This window comes from Polypterus senegalus, chromosome 6, assembly GCF_016835505.1.
Source record: "Polypterus senegalus isolate Bchr_013 chromosome 6, ASM1683550v1, whole genome shotgun sequence".
Classification (NCBI taxonomy): domain Eukaryota; kingdom Metazoa; phylum Chordata; class Cladistia; order Polypteriformes; family Polypteridae; genus Polypterus; species Polypterus senegalus.
The window spans coordinates 74,918,006-74,933,705 of NC_053159.1; the positions used below are offsets into that span (position 1 = coordinate 74,918,006).

The 15,700-nt window shown below is 36.4% G+C and overlaps 1 protein-coding gene across 1 annotated transcript in view; it reads left to right on the forward strand.

Moving 5' to 3' along the window:
• Positions 1–15,700, forward strand: part of pcnt (pericentrin) — a 174,690-nt gene that overhangs the window by 23,284 nt on the left and 135,706 nt on the right. Inside the window, exons 5-10 of the mRNA XM_039756353.1 lie at positions 1,988–2,125; positions 5,727–8,024; positions 8,434–8,529; positions 13,297–13,461; positions 13,599–13,800; positions 13,951–14,027. Of these exons, the coding sequence (XP_039612287.1) occupies positions 1,988–2,125; positions 5,727–8,024; positions 8,434–8,529; positions 13,297–13,461; positions 13,599–13,800; positions 13,951–14,027 (2,976 nt within the window). The remainder of the gene's footprint in view (positions 1–1,987; positions 2,126–5,726; positions 8,025–8,433; positions 8,530–13,296; positions 13,462–13,598; positions 13,801–13,950; positions 14,028–15,700) is intronic.

The following is a 15,700-nucleotide window of genomic DNA, read 5'->3' on the forward strand; positions in this document are numbered from 1 at the left end:
ATGCAGAGCAGGTTAGAGATAATGAAAACTGGAATTCAAATGACTCAAAAAAAACGTAGGCGTGAAACACATGCAGAGCAAGATACAGAATATGAAAGCAGCAAACGACAGTGTCAAAAAAAGAAAGTAAACATCGCAATAGCGCAAAGAAAGAAATTATTACTTGGAGAAAAAACGAAAAGGTGAATAGAGATTGAATATATGGACATGCTGTAGGTGATATGTCCGCAGTATCTAGCTATTGTAAGGCTTTGAAGTTTAAGTGAAGAGAATTTCAAAAATAGTTTGCCTCAGATGCATATTTATTGGTTACTTGCAAAAAAATGATTAACTGCTGATGATGTAGATCGTTTTGTCTGTGCTGAAATTCCAAACAAAGAAATCTATCCTGAATTATGGTACATTAAGCACGTCTCACTGATTCAGCACATTGGGACTCGGAAGATTCCAAATGTTGTTTTTACAGAAATTCTGAAATAAAAGTGAAACTAATGAAATAGCAACAATTCAAAGGGGAAAAAAAAAAATCTTAAAAGTGTGTTTCTAGGAAAAACATAAACCGGGGTTGGCGAATCCTATGTACAGTGGGTACGGAAAGTATTCAGACCCCCTTCAATTTTTCACTCTTTGTTATATTGCAGCCATTTGCTAAAATCATTTACATTTTTTTCCTCATTAATGTACACACAGCACCCCATATTGACAGACAAAAAAAAGAATTTTTGAAATTGTTGCAGATTTATTAAAAAAGAAAAACTTAAATATCACATGGTATTCAGACCCTTTGCTCAGTATTTAGTAGAAGCACCCTTTTTAGCTAATACAGCCATGAGTCTTCTTGGGAAAGGTGCAACAAGTTTTTCACAGCAGGATTTGGGGATCCTCTCCCATTCCTCCTTGCAGATTCTCTCCAGTTCTGTCAGGTTGGATAAATGTTGGTGGACAGCCATTTTTAGGTCTCTCCAGAGATGCTCAATTGGGTTTAAGTCGGGGCTCTGGGACATTCAAGAACAGTCACAGAGTTGTTGTGAAACCACTCCTTCGTTATTTTAGCTGTGTGCTTAGGGTCATTGTCTTGTTGGAAGGTAAACCTTCGGCCCAGTCTAAGGTCCTTAGCACTCCGGAGAAGGTTTTTGTCCAGGATATAGCTGTACTTGGCTGCATTCATCTTTCCCTCAATTGCAACCAGTCGACCTGTCCCTGCAGCTGAAAAACACCCCCACAGCATGATGCTGCCACCCCCATGCTTCACAGCAGGGACTGTATTGGACAAGTGATGAGCAGTGCACACATACCGCTTAGAATTAAGGCCAAAAAGTTCTATCTTGGTCTCATCAGACCAGAGAATCTTATTTCTCACTATCTCAGAGTCCTTCAGGTGTCTTTTAGCAAACTCCATGCGGGCTGTCATGTGTCTTGCCTCTCCTCAGTGTGTGTAGACAACCAGGCACTGCTCATCACTTGTCCAATACAGTCCCCACAGTGAAGCATGGCGGTGTCAAATATATAATATATAACATTCATTCATTCATTTTTAACCATTTTGTAATTAACATATCCGATTTATTCAAGCAACAGGATGCAGAAACATTAAATATGCTAAAAAAAAAAAAAAGTGTGGAATATCCACTAGGTTTATAGCAAGTTGTTGTTCTCACGTTATTTTAATTTAATTTACTTGGCTACTTGGAACACCTTTAACATGAATTGTTTATCCAGTGTTAAGGTGAAGGTAATATGATTTGGAACTAAACTTGTGTCTGTGTCTTGTGTCTCAGTGAAGTTAGAGTGTACATGTGCAAAATAGGAAGAAATTAAATATGGACAGAATGTCAGCTTTTTAGAAAGCACACAAACATGTATGCTCCACAAATTATTCGTAACTGTTGTGTTTAAGTAAATCTGATTAATTTTATTTTTGTTTCAGATGATGCAAAATACATACATATTTTGTCTGTCATTTATTTATTGTTTGTGTGTATTTCAGAATTTTTCTTGCAGCCATAATGAGATGATTTCTCAGCTAACATTGGACCTTCAAGAAGTCCTTCAAAGTACAGAAGTGCAACACGAGGCTTTTAAACTAACTAACCTAATCCAGTCACTGCAGGCTGAGCTTCAGAGGGTGAGGGTTTTTCATTTATGTGTGTCATTTATTATTATTTATGTGTGTATGCATGTATATTTATGTATTTATTTTAATATTGATCGGGTTTTCATATATATGAGTGTTGTTAAAAGGAAAGATGATATAACACAGTGGTAAACATGCCCCTGTCCCAGCTGGACTATTTACCCACGCAGTTGTTCACAAAGTGGTGAACATCGCTCCATCCTTGCTTGTGAACGACTGAGCCTTTTGGGGATGCTCCTTTTATACCCAATCATGACAAACACCTGTTTGCAATTAACCTGTTCACCTGTGGAATGTTCAAAACAGGTGTTTTTTGAACATTCCTCAACTTTCCCAGTCTTTTGCTGCCCCTGTCCCAGCTTTTTTGGAATGTGTTGCAGGCATCAAATTCAAAATTAGTGAAGATTTGCAAAACAACAATAAAGTTTATCAGTTTGAACATTCAATATCTTGTCTTTGTAGTATATTCAATTGAATATAGGTTGAAAAGGATTTGCAAATCATTGTATTGTTTTTATTTACATTTTACACAATATCCCAACTTCATCAGAATTGGGGTTGTACTTTATATATTTTAATATTGATATTCTGACAAAATTATACTAATTTTACTATACTGTATAAATTTACATCATAAAAATTCTAATAAATCAGCCCAAGTCTATACAAACTTGATTACTATTTTTGTTCCTAAATGTGATACATTGTAAGGTACTGCTTTTACTGTTTTAGAAGCTTATTTGTGCACGTGTTGTAGAATAAATCAGGCTGAACGAGTCTGTCTGACAGCTTTGCATTAGTTTATAAATATTTGTATGTCAAATGAGCCACTGTAGAAGGAACAGTACTTTGAGTAATCAAATTTAAATGATGCTGTCAGGCTCCTATTTGATTCAGATTACCTGTTTTTAATGGTAAATTGTGATATGCACATTTCATCCAATGTTAGTCTCAACATGTCAAAAATTATAAGTTTTAATTTCCTTCATTGCGTAGTTTCTCAAGCTTGTTTTTGGCTACCACAATACAGTGCATCCAGAAAGTATTCATAGCGCATCACTTTTTCCACATTTTGTTATGTTACAGCCTTATTCCAAAATGGATTCAATTCAATTTTTCCTCAGAATTCTACACACAACACCCCATAATGACAACGTGAAAAAAGTTTACTTAAGATTTTTGAAAATATATTAAAAGTAAAAAAAATTGAGAAAGCACATGTACATAAGTATTCACAGCCTTTGCTTGAAGCTCAAAATTAAGCTCAGGTGCATCCTGCTTCCCCTGATCATCCTTGAGATGTTTCTGCAGCTTAATTGGAGTCCACCTGTGGTAAATTCAGTTGATTGGACGTGATTTGGAAAGGTCCCACAGTTGACAGTTCATGTCAGAGCACAAACCTAGCATGATGTCAAAGGAATTGTCTGTAGACCTCCGAGACAGGATTGTCTTAAGGTACCAATCTGGGGAAGGTTACAGAAAAATTTCTGCTGCTTTGAAGGTCCCAATGAGCACAGTGGCCTCTATCGTCCGTAAGTGGAAGAAGTTCGAAACCACCAGGACCCTTCCTAGAGCTGGCCGGCCATCAGGGTAGAAGGGCCTTAGTCAGGGAGGTGACCAAGAACCCGATGGTCACTATGTCAGAGCTTCAGATGTCCTCTGTGGAGAGAGGAAAACCTTCCAGAAGGACAACCATCTCTGCAGCAACCCACCAATCAGGCCTGTATGGTAGAGTGGCCACACGGAAGCCACTCCTTAGTAAAAGGCACATGGCAGCCCACCTAGAGTTTGCCAAAAGGCACCTGAAGGACTCTCGGACCATGAGAAACAAAATTCTCTGGTCTGATGAGACAAAGATTGAACTCTTTGGTGTGAATGTCAGGCGTCCCGTTTGGAGGAAACCAGGCACCGCTCATCACCAGGCCAATACCATCCCTACAGTGAAGCATGGTGGTGGCAGCATCATGCTGTGGGGATGTTTTTCAGTGGTAGGAATTGGGAGACTATTCAGGATAAAGAGAAAGATGACTTCCGCAATGTACAGAGACATCCTGGATGAAAACCTGCTCCAGAGCGCTCTTGACCTCAGACTGGGGTGACGGTTCATCTTTCAGCAGGACAACGACCCTAAACACACAGCCAAGATATCAAAGGAGTGGCTTCAGGACAACTCTGTGAATGTCCTTGAGTGGCCCAGCCAGAGCCCAGACTTGAATCCGATTGAACATCTCTGGAGAGATCTTAAAATGGCTGTGCACCGACGCTTCCCATCCAACCTGATGGAGCTTGAGAGGTGCTGCAAAGAGGAATGGGTGAAACTGGTCAAGGATAGGTGTGCCAAGCTTGTGGCATCATATTCAAAAAGACTTGAGACTGTAATTGTTGCCAAAGGTGCGACAAAGTATTGATCAAAGGCTGTGAATACTTATGTACATGTGATTTCTCAGTTTTTTTATTTTTAATAAATTTGCAAAAATGATTTTTCACGATGTCATTATGGGGTGTTGTGTGTAGAATTCTGAGGGAAAAAAAATGAATTTAATCCATTTTGGAATAAGGCTATAACATAACAAAATGTGGAAAAAGTGGTCCGCTGTGAGTACTTTCCGGATGTACTGTACATTTCATATTTACTATTCAATTTACTGTTTTATGTTAATCAGTTCTTGTGTGCTTTTTTCTTTCACAAATCTTAATGTAGCTCCTTGCATTATTCAATTTGTTCTTCTCTTTCAACAATTTCTACTCTGCATTTCCTAATGTTCTTGATCTCGCTGGTATCAGCCATGATGTTTTCCTTGGGTATTTAAGCAAGTTGCTTTCTAAAATACTTAATGGTTCTAAATATATTTTTTCCTTCACTACTTCCTAGCTGATTGGAAAAGTTGTACATCTCTGTACTGTTTCTATTTGCAATTTATTTATTTGTTTTTTTTTGTTTTTAGCAATTTGTCTTGATGCTTGGTTGATAAATTTGTATCATTTAAGTTTTGTATTTTGACAGTACTTTAAAGCACTTCTGCTTTTCCTGTGCTAAATCAGCATTAAATTAGCACGTGATCATTGCTAACCACAAATGTTGTACCCTGAAAGTGGAGAGCTCATTGAAACTATACTCTTGGCTCAAGCTAATAAATTGATTTAGTGGAACATTATTTACGCAGATTTAAACTGTTCTAACAGCAAGTGTATTTTTTTCTTAACTGCTGTGTGAGACAGATGGTGTACACAAAGATCAATAATTAGTGCTACTTGAACATCTATAAACCTTTTTAATTATTTTATTTGTAATTGATAATCCTTGTCTACTGCTTAGGTTATGGTATGAAGAAGTTCTATTCAAAAGCCGACTTGTATTATTTACAGAAGTTGATGCATGCAGTAGAGTGAAGGTGTATAATTAGTAAACAAGAACTCAATGAGATAATAAGACTAAGAGGTCTTTGGGAATGGGGCTAGGAAATGAAGGACTAAACTGCAGTTTTTGACATTTTAATATCTGACATCAGTATTGTAAGTGAGATAACAATATTTTATCTGTTAATATTTGATTTGAGCTTACTTTGACCAATGAAAATATTTTTACTCTTAGAACACCTCGGACAAAGAAATTGCTTTAACACAAGTGACAGAAAAGCTAAAAAGTACAGAGGAGAAGATTGCAACTCAAACTCTCCTACTTGAAGAAAAAGAAGAAATAATTCAAGATCTTCAACAAAATCTTAGTCATTCTACAAATTCAGTTTCTCAGTTACAGTGTACTCTTTTGGAAAAAGAAAAGGAGGTATCTGCATTAAAAAATGAAATGCTTAAATTCATTTCAAGTCGAGACAGACATTCTTTGGATCAGCTTGCAGAGGGTCATGAAATAGATCTGTGGCTTCAGCAAAAATGCAATGATATTGAAGTGGCACAGAACCTTATCTCTAGTAAAGAATTTATTTCTTGTCAACCTGACAAAAAGTTTAATACTAATCAGAGGGAAAGTTCACAGGTAGATGAACGGCTGAAACAGCTGCAGGAAGATTTGCAAGTCGCAGAGGAACAAGCAAGAGAATCTCTCATGTATAACACAGAAAAGGACAACTTGAATATAGAAGTTATCAGGCTAAATGGTATTATTGAAGATATGAATTTAAAATTGTCTGATGCAGAGGAGTCCTATAGGCAGCTAAAGAAGAAGCATGAAGCAGATGTGTCCAGCTGTGAAAGCCAGCTGCATTTGCTGGAGAAGGAGAAACAGCAAGCATTTAGAAGACTAGAGGAATCGCAGGAAACCACTCAAAGACTTCAAGAAGAGATCAGTATTCTTAGACAAGAACTAGTCTCTAAACATGATAACCAGGAGAACTGTCCCTTACAAGATATTGAGAACTTTAAAGAAAAGCTGAATGAAATAAAGGCTAAGAAGGCTGTGAATGATTCCCATTTGTCAGCAGTGGAATTTCCTTGCACTGATGATGAAGAGCACTTTATGAGTAAATACCTTACATCCACACAGCAAGCAGAATGCTCTTGGTTGAAAGATGGTGCTAGCATGCAAAGTGGCAATGAATCCTCAGGACATCAGCAGTTTGAGTTAAATAGTGAAATCCTTTTAGAACAAAACATGTCCGATTCATTTGGAGATATCAATGAAAGTTGTAATCTAATTCAGTTGTCATTGCCTGATAATGCTGAATTAGGATCTCGACCTGGCATAGAGTCGTTCGGCTCTATAAACTGTCAGAAAAATGCATGTGCTGTGATCAAGTCTTATGATGGCATAGATGTAACCGATGCTGAAAATACAAGTGAACTACAGAGTAGCACTATGTTCTCTGAATTAAACAATGAAAATGTGAAACAGTTTCAGATGGAACTAAAGAGTTTAACTGAAAAAGTCCTGGATCTGCAGGACAGTAAGCAGCAAATGTCTGAAGAGATGTGTGCTTTGCAATTAAAGTTAAAAATAGAAGAAGAGGAACGGGCCCGCTGTGAAGAAATTATCACACTTAAATCTCAAGAGTGTGAGGATTTAAAGACCACTCTGAACAATAAAATGCTTCGTCCTGATCAGAATGAGAATTTGGAAACTGCATTTGTTAAAAAAACCTTAGATATTCAGGAACTGAATGATTTAAAGAAGGAGAGAGACTTTCTGTTGATGCAACTACGTGATCAGGAAGAATTGGTTAAAGAAGTACAGCAGAGAAAGCTGGCTGGAGATTCAGTAGCCAGTGAGGTACAGGCCCTTTTTGGCCGGCAGCTTGCAGTTCTACAGACTCAGCGAGATCAGCTTCAGTCAGAGTTAGATATTCAGAAATCTAAAAACCAGACAGCTTCTGAGCTTTTAGGAGAGAGGACCCTTCTTGTAGACTCCCTCCGCAATGAGTTGTGCTTGCTTAAAAGAGAAAATTCTGACAGAGATCATATCCTAAAAATATTAGAAGATGAAAAAAGAGATTTGGAAGCTAAACTTCATTCTGTTGAGCAAAATCATATCGGAGCCAGTGATGCCTTGAATCATTGTAACAGAGAAAAATTAGATTTGGAAAAGAATTTGTCAGATTTAGATGTCAAAGTAAAAAATCTGGAAAATATTCTGGAATCAGAAAGGCTTCAACTTAAAAGCCAGTTAAATGATAAGTGTGTTGATCTCCAGAATCTTGAAGAACAAATGAAACATTCACAATTGGAGTATATTCAGAAGGAAAGTGGTTTAATGGAAGAAGTTGCTCAGCTTAAATCCCATATAGAAGATTTGCAAAAGGCACATAATAAGGAGCTAGAGTCCCTGCTTCATGACGAAACAAAAAAACTGGAGGAAGCAGTCACAAATATTGAAAATAAACTACATGGTCAGTTTGAACTGGAGAAAAAGAAGATTGAAGAAAACCATCAAATTCAGGTAACATATTGTGCAAGTGCAGCAAAGGATATCACATTTTAATACTACAGATTTTGGGAGTTTGCTGCAATGCAGTTATCATCCTTATTAGGTAGAAGACTGTTTAAGGTCAAAGTGAGAACAGATCTCTGCTAAGTGATTTGCCTTCACTTTGATATTAAATTGTTTCTTCCGGTTAATCAGGAAAAAAAAAACCAAACGAATCCCCTGTGATTCAGTGTTATGCAACAATAAAGTGTGGAAACTTCAAAGGGGGTGAATACTTTTTATATACACAGTAAAGTATAAAGAAATTCTTTTTTCTCTGACTTTCCAAACTCACCTAGATTATTATATAAAAATGTTTATCTTAATAACTGCAATACTAACATCCAGCTATTTTTCTTTCCTTTGCATGCGATCAATTCAGCTTAACTTGTTAAATATGGAGAACGAGGAAAAAATGACAGAGCTGAAAATATCATTTCAAGAAGAACAGAAAAAGCTAATTTCTTGTGTTAAGCAGGTAGAGTAGTACCTAATTTCCCTTGAAATTAGAATTAGCTGTTATTTTATATTTACCTTGTAGTGGTGCTAGTTTATGTGTTTTGTAAATGTAAAAGGAAAATACTTGTATTATTGTCTGTCTTTTTTGACTATTTAATGGTGCAATATTCATACTGTGCAGTTTGCTGGTGCATTAGCTGCCTGTACTGCTTCACAGGTCTAAAGTCCTGGATTTAATTGCTGACCTGGGGCACTGCCTTTGTGGAGTTAGCATGTTTCCTCCATGTTTTGTATGAGTTTTCTTCCCACTGATGTTCAGATTAAGTTATTTCTGTATTGCTCCAGTGTGAGTAAGCATTTGTGATCCTATACTGGGTAAGTGGGTTAGAAAATCAAAGGATTAGTATTATCATCGCGTCCAGTGTATTAGTTTTGCTGAGCTCTTAATATGAAACAGTTACCTAAGAGAGAGTGTAATCTTTTTAATGTATATTTTCCCCCAATTAATTATTTTAATTTACTTAATCATTTTTTTTTGTTTCAATCATCTATTGGTACAAAATTAATTCATCATACTAATTACAAAATGTTTACACCTAATGATACGGTTTTGATTAAACACACAGTTAAACAAAACCATTCCTAACTGATTAATATAAATGTAACCTAACTATATAAATTTGTTGAGAATATTGTTGAGCTATAGTTATTTGACATGATGGGGTTTGTGGGAAACAAACTTTATTCAGCAGAAACCCTGGAGAAAATAAACCTCTGGGGTTGAGGGACAAAGATTAAATAATTAAGAGATGCAGTCTTATTGGGTGTTTTCTATTCTACACTTACTCTCCTTATCATAGAATGGTGTGGCATAGCTGCTTACTGTTTGGATATTTGCCACCAGCCTTCTGGGACAACATTGCACACACTTTCTCACAAAAGACAACTGTGCCAGCACTCTGTTTTCACCATGATAGTGTCATGTATGTTGCCCTTTTGAGGAGGGCAAGGCATGTCATCACTTAGTGCCTCTGACATGTCTACACTAATATTAGTAGGTAGAGTCCTGCTGTTAATGTGGAAAGCTCAATCCTAGTTGAGCTATTACTCCTGGTAATATCTTGGAAGCTGGGCACTCCTTGTCAAAAAGAAATGCTCAAAAGAGATATATATATTTTGTGGATTACTTGTAATAGTTGTATATTCCAGTGAAAAGACATACATAAATATAAAGAAAACAGAAAATGCAATGATGAAAAGAGACGTAGTTATACATACATGAAAAATAGGAAACAAAAGAAAAAATGAATCTTCCAATATAAATAGAATATGTAGACAATGAAAAAGGACACAAAATAATAAATTATAACTGATATGTCACAACTTGAATTTATTCTTATTTTGTGCTCATTATTACGGAAGCTCTGAACCGCACAGTGAAAGAAAATTATGGGATAACCCTTATCTCGTACGTACGTGAAAATATCTTGTACGTACGAGATGTTTTCACGTACGTACACAATAAACTTAGAGATAAACTTAGATTAAAATATTACAAAAGTGTGCTTCGGGGCTTCCTAATTACGACCATACCAAGGCCGTGGCGCTTCAGTTTGACGTCACTTCCAGCGCTTGTAGCGCGGTGATATAAAAAAGCAGATGGATGGCCTTTTATTTATTAAAGGAGTGTGGGATGGTTAGAGTTGTGTTTAACAGCAGCATGCAATACCTACGTCAGGTAATGCCCAGAACGTCAGTCACGAAATGCCCATTGCATACCCCATTACACTATGGTTAAGTGTAGGCTTGTGGGAGGTTAAGGGTTTAGTTTACAGGTATTTGTCTGCACACTCGTACGGAGCACCTGAGGAGATATGGTGTTTTGTTTCTTCCTGGGAAACAATTTGGTCCGTACAACTTACTATCTCGTGCACACCACTTACCATAACATGCGCACCAGGTTCTTTAAAGTCACACCTGCCAATATTGCGTGTGCGCCGCATACTTTCAGATGAGCACCAAATGCTGTTGCGTGCTGCTGTACATCATTTTCTGGAAACAGGACATATCACTGAACAGTCTGATGTTTTCCTCACACAGTTACAGTCCACAGAAATAAATATTGGCAAGTTTATAAAGGCAGGCTATGCATTCAAGCCCAGATCGTTAAATCCGCGATGCAGCACCACTAACCAATGCACTAATTTATAGTAAAAGGAAATTACATTAATTAGCCATTTACTTTCTAGCCCGCAGCTTGTTATTCGCACAAGTTATGAAAGGGATTCATATTTCACGTATTTACTGCGTGTGAAGTTTACCCAGTTCAATGCGGGTTCACTAATTTAATTCTCTGGTAAACCTGGAACACTCGATCGCATATCTGAACTAATGAACTGTGTGATTTAATGTGCATCTAAAGAGTTAAATCCAAATTGGGCCACTGTAACTCCTGCTGTTTTCAGGCAAGAAATGTACACTTGCTAAAAAGCCAAACTTGAATATCCTAATGAAATCCACATCCAAATGGATAAGAAATCCACGAGATATTTTCACGTACGTACGTACGAGATAAGGGTTATCCCATAATTTTTTTTCACTGTGCGGTTCAGAGCTTCCGTACATTATAGATAGACTGATAACATTTTCTTTGTCTCAACAGATACATTTTACAGAAGTTAAGTAAATAATTCCATAATTATTTTATTATGACTAAAAAGAAAAAAAAAACATAAAATGAAAAAACTTCTGATTTGGCTAAAGATAAAAAGAGCAGTCATAGTGAGGCAATAATACCATAAAACTAAAGTGCTAGATGATAAAACATTTACATACTTAAGACAAGTTAATGTAAATTCTGTTTAATTGTCATTTTACTTTTTAGTAATATACAAATTGTTAGTATCTAATGCCACAGGTGTAGGTACATATATATATAATAAAAAAAAAGTCTGTCAGTATAATGTGACAATGCAGCAGAAATTAAACAAAGGATTGACAGTAAATGTGCAGGTGTATAAAAAGAAAAGTATAAATTCCAGATAAAAGGCATATATTTAGCATTTTGGAAAACAAAGAATACAAGTAAACGTAGCAAAACTAAACTGATTGTGCAAATCTATTGGCAGTTCATGTGCTTCCATTACCTGATTTGATTTGATATCCTTTATTAATGTAGACATGCTTTCATTATAAGCTGTTCAGTTTGTGCTGTGGGCTTAAAATAACATTTTTAAATGTTATTCATACAGTTACTAGTTTAGTAGCATGTTTCTAAAAGTAAATGCCAGCATCATGACCAATAGTTTTCTTTTGTTAACAAATATAATGCTATTTTGAATTGCCATAAGGTGAAACTGTAGTGTTCCTTTTTAATTGCTGTTTTTGCTTGTTTTCTTTATATTTGGTTACAATCCATACTATTCTAAAATACACTTCGTATGAAGGTTTTCCAGATACTGTTTGGGCATTCATTAATGAATCTCCTATAAATATTTTAAAAGCCTTCTTTAGATTCTTTTCCCCAAAGGGTGTCCCAAAATAGGTCTGCGATTTAGATTTGTTTGTTGTATTTTAACTATATCATCTAAGTTTCATTTTAAAATTGTCTGCTAGGCATCATCAATAATGTGTTGTATGGAAAAATTGTATTATTAACTGAATGTCTAGATAGATAGATAGATAGATAGATACTTTATTAATCCCAAGGGGAAATTCACATAATCCAGCAGCAGTATACTGATACAAAGAAACAATATTAAATTAAATAGTAATAAAAATGAAAAGAATTAAAATAAAATTAATGTTAGCATTTACTCCCCCGGGTGGAATTGAAGAGTCGCATAGTGTGGGGGAGGAACGATCTCCTCAGTCTGTCAGTGGAACAGGACAGTGACAAAAGTCTGTCACTGAAGCTACTCCTCTGCCTGGTGATGATCCTGTTAAGTGGATGCAATGGATTCTTCATGATTGACAGGAGTTTGATTAGTGCCCGTCGCTCTGCCACAGATGTTAAACTGTCCAACTTTAATCCTACAATGGAGCCTGCCTTCTTAACAAGTTTGTCCAGGCGTGAGGCGTCTTTCATCTTTATGCTGCCACCCCAGCACACCACCGCGTAGAAGAGGGCACTCACCACAACCGTCTGGTAGAACATCTGCAGCATCTTACTGCAGATGTTGAAGGATGCCAACCTTCTCAGAAAGTAAAGTCTGCTCTGAGCTTTCTTACATAGAGCATCAGTATTGGCAGTCCAGTCCAATTTGTCATCCAGCTGCACTCCCAGATATTTATAGGTCTGCACCCTCTGCACACAGTCACCTCTGATGATCACAGGGTCCATGAGGGGCCTGGGCCTCCTAAAATCCACCACCAGCTCCTTGGTCTTGCTGGTGTTAAGGTGTAAGTGGTTTGAGTTGCACCATTTAACAAAGTCCTTGATTAGTTTCCTATACTCCTCCTTCTGCCCACTCCTGATGCAGCCCACAATAGCAGTGTCATCAGCGAACTTTTGCACGTGGCAGGACTCCGAGTGTAACATGCATAGACTTTTGCAGATTTCAAAAGAATACAAATGTCTCCTTTTTTTCTTTAGCATTTGATCTTGTGAGTTGAATGGTAAAGGAAATAACTACCTTTTTTAACGCAGTATCACCTCCGTTTAATTTCTTTTGTCATCATAGTTACAGTATATATTTCCTCATTTCCACAGTGTAAATATTCTCTTTATCTTCAATTTTTCAAGTGTGTTGCCTTTTTTCCTCCTCTTTTTTTCAAATTGTTTCAGGTTCATGAACGTGAGCATGTTCGAGAGATTTCTGAACTTGTTGCAAAACACAAAGATGAGCTAAAGAGCCAACGTTTGCATTTTCTTTCTGAGCAACAGGAACTGAAAGATCGCTTAAATGAAGCCCACCTGAGAGAACTGGATCAAATGAAGCTCCAGTTTCAGGTATGTCAGACTACCTAGTAAGCAGTCCTCGTTCCCTAATTTCAGTTTTATAAAATAAAACATTTAAAGTATTTTCCATGAATACAAATGAAAATGTTTGGATTGTTTTAGCAATTGCTGTGATTTCATTATTTCAGAATGAAAGTGCTCTGGAACGGGAAGCCCTTCGACTTAGTCTGACCAACTTGTATACAGCACAGCTAGAGTTGTCCCAGTCAAACCTGCTACAGGAAAAAGAGTCAGCACTTACAGAACTGAGAGAAAATCTTAATGATAAGCGGGCACAGGAGGTTGCAATGCTTCAGACACGTCATCATTTTGAGATGGAAAAAGTTAAAGGTCATTATTCTGAAATTTGCTTAAAAACGGTAAAAGAATAGAAATAGGGGTCTCTGGTAATTTTTTTGTGATCATTTTTAATTATATTAAATTATGCTTTTTCATTATGGTTTTTAATCATGTTTAAGTTTGGCCTTAATAATGTTTCAGAGGATCATAATCAGAGGTTTGATTTGGAGATTGCCGAACTAAAGACCCAAATAAAGGAATATGCTGATAAATTAAAGGTAAGAAACATGTAATACTTAAAATCATTTTAAAAGTTTAAAATATAAAAACAGTTTTGAGAAGAATACATTTATTTCAACATTGTACAGTATATGGTTTACTGTTCACATTATAACACTGGTTTTCTTGTATTTAATTAATTTAGTTACCTGTTTTTCTTTATGGTTTTATCACCTGTTTACATGCTTTTGGTCACTTTTTCCAAAGAATGGCTTCTGACTAAACAAATTGAATGCAAAACACAGGATTAATGATAAACATAATTAAAGTAGTAACAGTTATAATTGACCTCCTTAAAAAAAAAAAAGTGTTTAACTTAGACCTTGTATTATCATGGTATTTCCCTCTTTTTACCCTTTACCTTGGGGTAAGTGTACTCATCAGGTTTGTTACTGGGTTGATCTACTGTTGCACCTTAAGCTTAACACACGCATACATACAGAAACTCAACAGTGCCCTATGAATGACAAACACACAGCTGCTTAATCACTAGCACTTTAAACCACACAAGTGCCTTATGAATAACATATCTTGTCACTCTCTTAGGACTTTGAGACTTGCATACACACAGACCCTAATCACAAAAGTGCCCCATAATTGACAAACACACAGCTGGTTAACCTCTTGCACTTTAAACCAAACAAGTGCCTTAGGAATAACACAGCTTGTGTGTCTCTTAGCACTTCAAGAGACCTACTTATTATCGGCATGAACAATATGCGATGTTTTAAAGATATCTCAGACCTAAATATTACTTTTGGTCTACAAGAATACATTTAAATGTACAAAGGCTCAGCATCTTTGACTATAGGTCATTTATCAGCCAAGAATGCCTTACTTTATTTACTGTTCCCTACTTTTGGGTAGAGCTCTCACCCTCAGCCCTTAATAAACCTCGCAGCACAGAGTTAATGGCAAATCTCCGGCTGCACCAGGTGCTCAAAGGAATGTACCTTATTACTTCAATCACTCTAGACATTAAGACAAAGCATAGAACGTTAAGAGCAGCATGGTATTTATTACAGGGACAATAATACCAGTAGAATAAAGAATAATAGAAAATAGAAGTTATAGTAAAGATTGGATAATTATAGTCATTAGAAAAAGCTTTCTAAAAAGTAAAGACAAGAATGAATGTTGCAGGTGGTTTGTGATCTAGCACTCGTAACTGTTCATGAGATGCTTTTCTGATGATCTACAGTGGTGTGAAAAACTATTTGCCCCCTTCCTGATTTCTTATTCTTTTGCATGTTTGTCACACAAAATGTTTCTGATCATTAAACACATTTAACCATTAGTCAAATATAACACAAGTAAACACAAAATGCAGTTTTTAAATGATGGTTTTTATTATTTCGGGAGAAAAAAATCCAAACCTACATGGCCCTGTGTGAAAAAGTAATTGTTAAAAAAAATAACCTAACTATGGTGTATCACACCTGAGTTCAATTTCCGTAGCCACCCCCAGGCCTGATTACTGCCACACCTGTTTCAATCAAGAAATCACTTAAATATGAGCTGCCTGACACAGAGAAGTAGACCAAAAGCACCTCAAAAGCTAGACATCATGCCAAGATCCAAAGAAATTCATGAACAAATGAGAACAGAAGTAATTGAGATCTATCAGTCTGGTAAAGGTTATAAAGCCATTTCTAAAGCTTTGGGACTCCAG